Genomic DNA, 11088 nt, shown 5'->3' on the forward strand with positions numbered 1-11088 from the left:
TCCAGTTGCCTAGAAACAGTGACATTCGTCGCTGTAACGGACTCCAATAAATAATTAATAAACACACACCGTCTCTCTGTCTCTCAAATAAAGAAAATAATAAATTATTAAAATTATATATAGCATCTCTCAATAAAAACAAGATTTGTCGCTCAACATCGCGTGAGAGTGACAAACAAAACAAAGCTCAGTCACTCGCATCGCATTCGCAGAAGTTATTCTCCTTAATCTCCAATGGCTTCCTCTTCAGATCTCATACTCTCGCTGCTCTTTCTTCTCGCGATTTTATCGGCCGCGAAACCAGTGAGGTCTCAGTGCGAGCGCAACAGACCGGTGATCTTCAACTTCGGCGATTCGAACTCCGACACCGGAGGACTCGTCGCCGGCCTCGGATTCACCGTCAACCTCCCTAACGGCCGTTCATTTTTCCGTCGCTCCACCGGCCGTTTGTCTGACGGCCGTCTCCTCCTCGACTTCCTCTGTACGTCCGATCAAACTCTCTCAATTTTTTTTTTTTTGTCGTTTTGGCTGAATTGAACGCCGATCTATGCAGTGATGAGTGACTGTAATGTGTGTCGGCAAACCACTAAAGCCTTGTCGTTTTGTTTGCTACATTTACGACTTCGTTTTCAGACGAAAATGTGGGTCCCACTTTTTTAAAAGGATAAAAAGATTACAACTATATACATCTAAACAAGTTCAATTGCTTGATTTAATTTTAAGATGGTATAGCTGTATTTTAAAAACGCAACGTAAACAAAGGGTCAAACTTTTACTTCGATAATTTTGTGTAATAGTATGATAAATAATGAAGGTGAAAATTCCCTTGCATAGTTGCTAATTCACTTTTCACTTTTTTTTGTCTTCTTCTTGTTGGGAAAAATTCACTTTTCACTTTTGTAGAAACTATTTACATTTCTACCACAGAAATTGTATGCAAATGCTATGCTTCTTGGTAGATAAAGACAATCATAAACATAGATATGAGTGTTTCTCTTTCGCTTCCCTTTCAACGCTACTATAATATGTTATATATACATGTATCACATTAATTATACCAGACGGTACTACCAACCAAGTAGTATATAAAAAAAAAATCACTTTTGTTTTATTAGAATAATTCTAAAGACAAATAACGTGCAAATAATATGTAGACTATTCACCTTGAATTCCGGTAAAAGAAAAGAGATTGCATGAATGATTAGAATCACCGATGTACAAACTTCATGAAATGTGTCACTCACACGCAACTACTAAAAGCACAAAGACAACGTAAGAAACGTGAGACCAAATTTCAGAAGTGACAATGCAAGATTGTAATGTTGATTTCATTCCCTTTTTTTCTTATGATTAGGCCAAAATTTGAACGTAAAGCTATTGAGCCCATACCTTGACTCATTGGGTGGGACCAACTTCAGTAGTGGCGCCAATTTCGCAATTGTGGGCTCTTCAACTCTTCCCAAATACGTTCCATTCTCACTCAACATTCAGCTCATGCAATTCGCACACTTCAAGTCTCGTACTCTAGAGCTCGTTAACTCAGGTATTCAACATTTTGTATGATACAATAAGTTCTCTTGATTACTAACTAAGATGTTGGTTGAAAATTCGCTGATATCAATAATCTTTTTTTTTTTTGGCTTAGCTGTGGGTGGTCATAGTTTGATCGAAGATGCCGAGTTTAGCAACGCGCTTTACATGATTGATATCGGTCAAAACGACATCTCCGATTCATTCGCCAAGAACATGTCGTACGTGCAAGTTGTCAAGAGTATCCCAACGATAACCACAGAAATCAGCAACGCGATTAAGGTTCGTATACATATTTGATCATTTGGTTACTTTTTTTATTTTTATTTTTAAATATATGAAATGATCAAAATAGTGCAGGCATTATATGATCTGGGTGCTAGGAATTTTTGGGTACACAACACAGGACCACTTGGGTGTCTCCCACAGAAACTCTCACTAGTTAATCATAAAAAGAGTGATTTAGATTCACATGGATGCATTTCGAGCTACAACGACGCCGCAAAGTTGTTCAACGAAGAATTGCGACGTACATGCCAAAAATCGAGATCCGAGCTCAAGGGCTCCAAGATCATCTACGTAGATATCTACTCAATCAAGTATGATCTCATCGCCAACTCAACCAAATATGGTAAGCTTTACTTTGTAATCTATGTATATTTATAAGAAAATTACGTCATACCAATATTTCAAAAGCTATTCCACAAAATAGCGTGAAAAACTTTTTTGATTCCATAAATACCGGTTGTCTATAGTTACTTTAAATACAATATTTTCCTTGATGTTTACCATTTTTTTTTATCAGAAAATTAGAAAAATAGTCAACTTAAATGTTTGACATTACTAAATAGCCAACGTTTTATAAATCTCAGGAAAATAGCCGTAAATAATGACATGACCTAATATATGGAGCTATTTATCTAAGATTTACGTCTGTAAATACATGAAAATGACTATTTACCTAAGATTTACCAAACGTTGACTATTTAGCAATATCAAACGTTTAAATTGACTATTTTCCTAATGAACTTTTTTTATACTATTATTACGGCATACAATTTGATTTAGCTTTGTTTTCTTGTTTAGATTTTTTCTAATTTAACCGTTTAAAGTTTCAATTAGAACAAGTGCTGTATTTGGGTTCAACTTAAAATTCAACTTTTGTTGAAGTTTTTGAAATTTCAAAGAAAACGGTAATTGGTATTTCCGAAATTTCCTATTTATATAAAATAAAAATAAAAAAGTTCATTAGGTCGATAGCCACATTTATAGTTTGACATTACTAAACAGCCAACGTTTCGTAAATCTTAGGTAAATAATCACTTTTCATAGACGTAAATCTTTAGTAAATACTCAACTTTAATTTATTAGATTATATCATCTTTATGACTATTTAACTAAGATTTACGAAACATTTGTTATATAGCAATTCCAAACATTTTAGTTTACTATTTACCTAATTTTTTTGAAATAAATACTATTGTATTGACCGTTGGTGGCTTGGGCCGGAAGGTTTTGCGAGTCCGCTAATGACGTGTTGTGGGCACGGAGGCCCTCCGTACAACTACGAAATCGGGGTGACTTGTGGGCGACCCGGCTATGAAGTTTGCAAAGAAGGGTCGCGATTTGTGAGCTGGGACGGCATTCACTACACTGAGGTTGCCAATATGATAGTTGCCTCCGAAATACTCTCCGGACGCTATTCAACGCCTCAAGCCAAGTTTGATTTCTTCTGTACCACTTGAGAGCTTTGATGGGTTTCGAGAGAGAGCAAACTATGTTTGCTTCTACTTTTAAGGCCTCGTGTTTGAATTAGCGCCTCTTGTATTTTATAATTACTGCATTGTAATTGTGCCAAGAGCTAGCGTGAACACACTTTCGAAAAGAAAAGAAAACTACGGATTTTTTTTTTTTTTCTTTGCCTGTGAAATGAATCCATCGACGGACTCACCATATTTTAATGAGTGTACATGTTTCTAAAATGAAAGCGGTGATAAGATTGTATAGCAATTAAGTTGTACATGTTTTAATTTGTGCAATGAGACAGTTTTTGTTTTTAAGTAGAAAAGATTTCAAGCATAATGGAAGCGAAATGACAATTTATCTAATGATTCAACGTTAATATATGATTAAAGCAATAACGTCGTCGTTTTTCTCATGTTTGCAATATGCAATCACACAAAACAAACTAATACTCTTTTAACTTTCAAATTGTACCTCTCTCTCTCTCTCTCTCTCTCTCTCTCTCTCTCTCTCTCTCTCCTCTATATATATATATATATTCCGAAGCTCATCAACGTCGTTTTTGTCATGTTTGCTTTGACGGTTCAGGAAGCTCTGATGTGAAAAATATGTTGGGCTCTACTATGATTATTCGCCGGTACACGAGAATTTTGTCTGTCCGGATTAGGCTATACAATACCTGTGAGATAAATTCGTCGAACTCTATCATCACGCGCTACGCGCGTCTGGGCCAAATACATAATGCACAGAAGGTGTTCGATCGGATGACCGAAAAAGCCGTTTCGTCATGGAACTCCATTATCGCCGGCTATTTTCTAAATGGCCAGCCTTTGGTGGCTCGTAAACTGTTTGATAGAATGCCTAAGAGGAACGTCGTTTCTTGGAATGCTTTGATATCTGGGTATGTCAACCATGGCATGGTTGACGAGGCTAGAAAAGTCTTTGACTCGATGCCCGAACGGAATGTGATCTCGTGGACATCGATGGTTAGAGGGTACGTGCTAAAGGGTCAGGTTTCGGAGGCAGAGATTCTGTTTTCCCAGATGCCTGAGAAGAACGTCGTGTCGTGGTCGGTGATGCTGAACGGGCTTATAGACGAGGGACGTATTGACGACGCTCGCCGACTGTTCGATGAAATGCCCGAGAAGGATGTAGTGGCGAGGACTAAAATGATTGGCGGGTATTGCAAGGCAGGCCAATTGACCGAGGCGAGAGAGATCTTCGACGAGATGCCTCAGAAAAACGTGGTTACTTGGACGACTATGATAAATGGGTACGTGCAGAACCAACGGGTTGAAGTAGCTAGAAAGCTTTTCGAAGTGATGCCCGAGAAAAACGAGGTGACATGGACGGTCATGCTGACGGGCTACACTCGGTCCGGAAAGATTCGAGAAGCTTCGGAGTTCTTCGATTCCATGCCGTCGAAGTCCTCTTTCGCTTGCATCGAGATGATGATCGGGTTTGGGAAAAACGGGGAGGTCGACAAAGCGAAACGGGTGTTCGATCTAGTGGAAGAGAAGGACGAGAAAGTGTGGAACGCGATGATCAAGGTCTACGAACGGAACGGCTTCGAGCTGCGAGCACTCGGCTCGTTCGCATCGATGCAGAGATGCGAAATCCGGCCGAGTTTCCCTTCCCTGATCACCGTGCTCTCCGTCAGCGCCAGCCTGGCAAGCCTCGATTACGGAAAACAGATCCACGGCTGGCTTATCGCATCAGACCTCGGCCGCGACCCGTTCATCTCATCGGCTCTGACGACGATGTACTCGAAATGCGGAGACCTCGCGAGAGCCGAGCGGATCTTCATAGGTCTCGATACGAAAGACACGGTGATGTGGAACAGCATGATCACGGGCTACGCCCAGCACGGAATGGGAGAGAAAGCCTTGAAGTGCTTCGGCGAGATGAACGTACCGCCGGACGAGGTCACCTTCGTCGGAGTCCTCTCGGCCTGCAACCACGCCGGGAAAGTCGAGGAAGGTCTCGAGATCTTCCGATCCATTGAATCGAAACACGGCGTAGCTCCGACGAACGAGCACTATGCGATCACGGTCGACATGCTCGGGCGGGCCGGGAGGGTCAGCGAGGCGATGAACTTGGCCGAGACGATTCCCGAGGAAGCCGACGCGGTGGTTTGGGGTTCAATTCTCGGGTCGTGCAAGTCCCACATGAGGCTCGACCTTGCCGGAGCTGCGGCGGAGAAGCTTCTCCGGCTCGACCCAGAAAGCTCCGGCCACTACACTCTGCTTTCGCAGCTCTACTCATCGAAAGGAAGGCACGGCGAAGCGGCCGAGACACGGGCGAGGAGCTCGGGGAAATCGCCGGGGTGTAGCTGGGTCGAGGTGGAGAGGAGGGTCCACGTGTTCACGGCCACGGGGGATCAAAACCCGGCGATACTCGAGAAGCTCGAGGGGCTTCTGAGGGAAGGCGGGTATTACCCGGACGCCACGTTCGTGACTCACGACGTTGAGGAGGAAGAGAAGGCGCAGAGCCTCGGACACCACAGCGAGAAGCTCGCCGTCGCGTTCGGGCTCATGAAGATTCCGGCGCCGAAGCCCGTTCGGGTAATGAAGAATCTCCGCGTTTGCGGGGACTGCCACGCCGCAATCAAACTCATGTCAAAGGTCTCGGGGAGAGAGATTGTGCTGAGGGACGCGAATAGGTTTCATCGGTTCAAAGACGGTTCGTGCTCTTGCGGAGACTATTGGTGAAGTCGCCGAGAATATTTATCATCCTCGTCAGACTCGGGTCTAAGCCTCGTTCCGTGACAAGCACACCTGCGATTTGACCAGCAAGTTGTAAAAAATGAGTGATCTTTCAGTCTTGCTCTACATTGGCTTTTTTTTGTACGTTGTGTACATTCATTTGGGTGATTTAGCAGCCCCATGTCTCTCCCCATCGTCTCGCCATTTTTATTTCAGCAGCGAATGTAAGAGTTGGTTGTTAGTCGGACTCTTGAGAGTTGTGTTACTAAAATAGAAGAGAATAACATAAAATTATTCACAACTCATTGCTAGTTGATTTGTATGATTATCTCTTGTCTGATTTAATTTTTCAAATTTATGTAGAAAAATTCAAATATAAATGTTTTCTATCCACGCAGTACACAGCGGTGTATGCCCAGAGCCGAAAAACAGAACAAAAAACCGCGGCCGAAAAACAGAAAACAAATAACCGAGCAACGATCGGTGATGTGAGGTTGTAGAGAGACGTAAGTGGGAGAAGACCTCTTTTCACTTACAAAAATGGAGTGTCACTGTCCTCATTCAATTTCTTCCATTTCCACTCGTTTCTTCTTCTACCAAAACGAAGAGCTTCCTAATAATGTCGTCGGATTTGAAGTTGCAGAGCCTTTGCTTATGCATAGTCGACTATAGTTCTACAATAAACGACATCAATGAAATATGTTTTCACAAATCAGAAGTACTGGCAGCTCAAGAATGTTGTAAAAAAAATATGGGGTCAAAAGTGAGATCGAGAATTGTGTATTCATGAGAGACATCTCTTGAGAATATAAATCGAAAGAACGTCACAACAAAATTGCCCAAAACAGAATATAAATGGGCAGCCTCAAATAATTTAGGTAAAAAAAAATCCTAATCTTATTTTTGTATATCCAGCTACTCTGAATTTAAGAGATCACCTCAAGGAACAACATGACAAAACATCATACATGAACACAAGATCAGATTTTATGAGCCAGTTTTCTTCTCTGTTGGTGTTCGGCGACTTTGTAATCGACAACCTCTCTGAAGAGATTCGAGTCGAGAACGCAGTTCTCGCTCCCGTAAACCGCGGCTTGGACGCTCGCCATCAGCTTCGCAATCTCTCTGCCGGAGAAACCGTCGGTCTTTGCCGCGGCCTCCTTCAGAAGATCGTCGGTCAAACCCTTGATCTCGATCCTCTGTTGTTCCTTCTCGAACAGTCCAAAGAAGCCCGGCTTTCTCGCCCCAGCCTGAGCTATGTACTTGTCGAGATACAGCTTCAAAAGCTTCAGACGCTCCTCTTCCCCGGGCAGAGGGAATTCCAAGACCTCGTCGATCCGATCCGCCACGGCCGAGTCGAGATCGCCGGGACGGTTCGTCGCGAGGGCGAGCACTATGTCCTTTGACTGGTCGCCCGTTCGGAACAGAAGCGCGTTCAGCGCACTTCTTTGCGCTTCGCTCATATAGGTCTTGTTACGCCTGCCACAGAATATTCCAAGTCATCAGATTTCTTTTTTTCCCAACAGAGTAAAGAAAAGCAAGGAAGAAAATCAACTTACTCGCACAAAAACGCGTCAGCTTCATCGATAAATAGTAACAAGCCTTTGCGAGATTTTTTGGACCAATCAAACAATTGGTGTATCTTGGTAACAGCCTGTGACCCAAGAGGGGCAACATCGCCTCCGGTCATCAGCGCATAATCTAATCCCTGGAGACACCAACGGAATTCAAACAGTCAAACATTGAACAATACAAAAACCAATTAAGTATATATGTATATTCAGTTGATGTTTTCGTACTGATTTGCGAGCGAGTTCTCTGGCGGCCATGGTTTTTCCAGTTCCCGGGGGGCCGTAGAAGAGCATGTTCCGAAACGGAGCCTGATGGGACTTTGTATTGGCAGTTGCTCCGGCGAGCTGTTTGATTCTCTTCTGCAGAGACGGGTGCAAAATAACATCTCCGAAGCCGTTCCCGTTTTGGGAAGACGCTTTGTCAGCACCGCCGCGGAGAGTGCTCATAGCTCGTGAGAACAGTCCCGACCACGGGTATTTTCCTCTCGAAGACTCTCTTATCAGCGATGGCTGACCCAATATTCTGTCCAGATAGCTTCCCAGTACCTTCGCACCTTCTCTGCGTTCAAGAAGCAAAGAGTTGCATTAGCAAATGACTTTCGATCATTCATCTTCGCTTGAATTCCAAAAAAAAAAGAGAAAAAGATCGAGGATTACCTGGTCGAATATATTCCCGCAGCCAGAGCTGTCATACCACCAACGGCAACAACCAACTTATTTTGATCCGTCAGAATGGCTTTCAAGCCCCCTGAAAAAGAGAACCCCACACCACATCAAAACTCAATCAAAGTAAGGATGTTTTAGCCAAAGAACACACTGAACTTGCTAGATTTGCAAAATAGCCAAAGGTTTTGTCTAAAATTAATGAAATAGCCAAATTATGCAAGTACCATGTTTCAATAAAAATTAAAAAAAAAAAAATTGCCCTCCAACTAATTTAATCGTAAAAAAATGCTGACGATGTAATTTTGGCTATTTTGCTCAAAGTTTGGAGCTTTGGCTATTTCACTAATCAATTAGTTTCAAATGAATATTTAGTATAATTTTTTCCTAAAAAGCGAAGCAACATATTTGGTGTATGATCGGTTTTGTATCGTCTATTCTATTCGAAAACTAAAAAACGTCTAGTAGGAGCGTAATCAACGTACCACCGATATGGTCAAAAGTAGTATTGATTGCGGCGACCCATTTCTCTCTCTCGGCGTTTGCGCGGTCGACCAACATGCGGCGATTGACGTCCTCGGCCAGCTTGGCCTCGTGGGCCCTACCCTCGGCCTCGGCGATGGCCCTCACTCTGATTGTCTCCCTCTCGATCTCGGCCTTCTCTCTCTCCGTCTGCCGGCGCTGAGCCTGGATCTGCTCCTCCGTGGCTCGCCTAGCCTGCTCTTGCCTGATCGACGAATCCTCTTGCAGCTTCACAAGCTCTTGGTTCCTCGTCCGCTGAAGCTCGTTCTCGGCTTGCATTCGCTTCCTCGCCAGCTCGTCCTCGTACCGAGCCATCTGCGACTTGGTCTGAGCTTGGTGCTGAGCCAGCTTTTTCTGCTCGTCGTATATCACCCTTTGTCTCTCCTACCTCACAAAAAAAAAAAAAACCCATAAGATTTTTCACCTGAACAGAAAGATGATGGTTTATTTTGATCATGGTATTGATTAGAAGGAAAGTATTACTGTCTCGGACTGAGCTTGCATCGCCTTGAACTCCGCGGCCTTAGCTGCCATCTCAGCTTGCCTTGTTTCTTCTTGCTTCTTTATCACTTCAAATACCTAAACCATCGAACTTTGTAATTCGGAATTTGTTTTTCTTAAATCTCCTCAGTTAATGAAGCTAATTACTTGATTTGATTATACCTTTTTGGCCTGAGAAGAGGTGGTGATCTCTTTCAAGGCCTTGGCACCGCGCTCCAGCGCCTCCGGATCGAACCCAGCCGAGGTCGTCCTCGGATTGTCGTTCCGCACCTTCGGCGGCGGCGGCGGAGACTCTTCATTGGCTGCCGGAGAAGCGGCCGGAGACGCGGCCGGAGAAGCGGAAGGGAAGGTGAAAGGTCCGTCGGCGCGAGAAACCGAAGCCGAGGCGGCCATGGCTGTGATGAGCCCTATCGCAGAGGTTTTGGCCATGGTGTTGTGAAATGAGAGAGAGAGAGAGAGAGCTAGTAGCGCATATGACTTATGGCTCAAGAAATGGGTAAATAGGGTTTAGGAGAAAAGTGTTGTCTCTCTCGGACGGAGAGAGAGAAAAAGAAGTCGGTTGTGGCAGATGTAAGGGAGGGTTTATGTAGGGTTTCTCTAACTCTTTCTCTTCTCTGGTTTCCTTCCTGGATTCACGGGTCGGGTCATAACCAAATTACCAGTACGCTTAACTACGCTCTTTTGGGCTGGGATCCACTAGAAATGGGCTTCTGACCTTCTTCTTTCTAAAAAAAAAAAAAAAAAAAGGAAAATTGCCATAACTAGGACTAAATTAAGGCAAAATTCCATTTTCCTATTTTTTTCAAAAATTTACCAAACTAGGACCGGTCAAACAAAAGTCAAATGAGAGATACACAAAAATCTACCTATTATACCATCATACTAATTACCAACTTACAATCTTCCCCAATAAAATCTCTTATTTTTTCTCTTTCTTTCTATTTTCCCGCTCATCCCATCGAAAAAACGAATTTTTTTTTATTAGTCCTAGTTTGGTAAATTTTTGAAAAAAATAGGAAAATGAAAATGGCCCTTAATTTAGTCCTAGTTAAGGAAATGTCCCAAAAAAAACTAAAATTTGTTGTAACTAAGCCAAGTTTATCATTCTTATTGGGGGAATAGCATAAGTTTCATTTTATTAAACAAATAGCTCATATATTCGGCTTAGATCATAATGCCCTCACTTCCTTCGCGAATAGGTTAATTTAACGTACTTGAATGAGTTTGGTTAATTAATTAACTTATTGGTTCAATAATAGCTTAGGTTCTTATTTTTTTGTGAGTAAAGTTAATTTACTAAATGATTGATTTATGAATTAGGTTAATTAATTGAATGCTTTGAATATCAATTGACTAAATTATTATTTTTGTAAATTTTTTTGTGAATTTCAAATCCTTCACGAATTAGTTAATTAATTAACCTAACTCACTACAGTACGTTAATTAAATTAACATATTCGCGAATTTACAGTGAATCAACAAAATCTGAAATTTTTCTTTCTCTTCTTCTTTTTCTGCGGCGAGGATTCGTCGAGGCCTCCGTCGAACCGGTTCGACTCGAGGCGGAGAGTCAGCAGCTCGATCGCCGGAATCTCACCGGTGAAACGGTTATGTGAGAAATCCAGTCTTTGGACTCACCGGAGCTTCGAGATCCCGGAGCAGGAGGGTGTGGCGGCGGCGGATGTGGTGGAGGAGTCGTCGTCGGAGAGGTTTTGGGCGGCGGTGAGAGGGAATGAGTTAGGGTCAAGGGATGTTGTGGATGATAGGGGTAGTTTAAGTAGTCTATTAAAGTTGGGATATTTACTTAATAAAATGAAACATGGGCTAGTCCCTTAATATTGTTGAGCCAATTT

General features: G+C 42.6%; 2 protein-coding genes and 1 pseudogene across 2 annotated transcripts; 2 read left to right on the forward strand and 1 right to left on the reverse strand.

Annotated features, from left to right (window-relative positions):
- Positions 1–3540, forward strand: LOC149381412 (GDSL esterase/lipase At1g09390-like). Its single transcript, XM_089629775.1, has 5 exons — positions 1–481; positions 1355–1543; positions 1646–1812; positions 1891–2161; positions 3043–3540. The coding sequence occupies exons 1-5, from the start codon at positions 235–237 to the stop codon at positions 3273–3275; spliced, it is 1107 nt and encodes a 368-aa protein (XP_089485901.1). The 5' UTR covers positions 1–234; the 3' UTR covers positions 3276–3540.
- Positions 3541–3836: 296 nt separating this feature from the next.
- On the forward strand, positions 3837–6279 carry LOC149381413 (pentatricopeptide repeat-containing protein At1g56690, mitochondrial pseudogene; annotated as a pseudogene).
- Positions 6280–6456: 177 nt separating this feature from the next.
- On the reverse strand, positions 6457–9801 carry LOC149381414 (uncharacterized). The gene is made up of 7 exons (XM_089630676.1): positions 9398–9801; positions 9218–9313; positions 8698–9118; positions 8207–8297; positions 7778–8108; positions 7538–7686; positions 6457–7457 (listed from the first exon to the last, which is right to left on the reverse strand). Exons 1-7 carry the CDS (start codon positions 9662–9664, stop codon positions 6959–6961), a joined length of 1854 nt encoding a protein of 617 aa, XP_089486802.1. The 5' UTR covers positions 9665–9801; the 3' UTR covers positions 6457–6958.
- Between the last annotated feature and the right edge of the window lie 1287 nt (positions 9802–11088).

This window comes from Urtica dioica, chromosome 11, assembly GCF_054948205.1.
Source record: "Urtica dioica subsp. dioica isolate 48M chromosome 11, U.dioica_male_clone48M_v1_H2, whole genome shotgun sequence".
In the NCBI taxonomy this organism is placed as follows: domain Eukaryota; kingdom Viridiplantae; phylum Streptophyta; class Magnoliopsida; order Rosales; family Urticaceae; genus Urtica; species Urtica dioica.

Excerpts from the sequence above, each read along its gene's own strand:
- LOC149381414 (XM_089630676.1), bottom strand. The coding sequence starts at position 9,664 with ATGGCCAAAACCTCTGCGATAGGGCTCATCACAGCCATGGCCGCCTCG. Across the intron at positions 8,298-8,697 it reads TACTTTTGACCATATCGGTG|GGGGCTTGAAAGCCATTCTG; the intron begins GTACGTTGATTA and ends TCTCTTTTTCAG. Across the intron at positions 7,458-7,537 it reads GCTGACGCGTTTTTGTGCGA|GCGTAACAAGACCTATATGA; the intron begins GTAAGTTGATTT and ends ATTCTGTGGCAG.
- LOC149381412 (XM_089629775.1), top strand. The coding sequence starts at position 235 with ATGGCTTCCTCTTCAGATCTCATACTCTCGCTGCTCTTTCTTCTCGCG. Across the intron at positions 482-1,354 it reads TCTCCTCCTCGACTTCCTCT|GCCAAAATTTGAACGTAAAG; the intron begins GTACGTCCGATC and ends TCTTATGATTAG. Across the intron at positions 1,544-1,645 it reads TCTAGAGCTCGTTAACTCAG|CTGTGGGTGGTCATAGTTTG; the intron begins GTATTCAACATT and ends TTTTTGGCTTAG.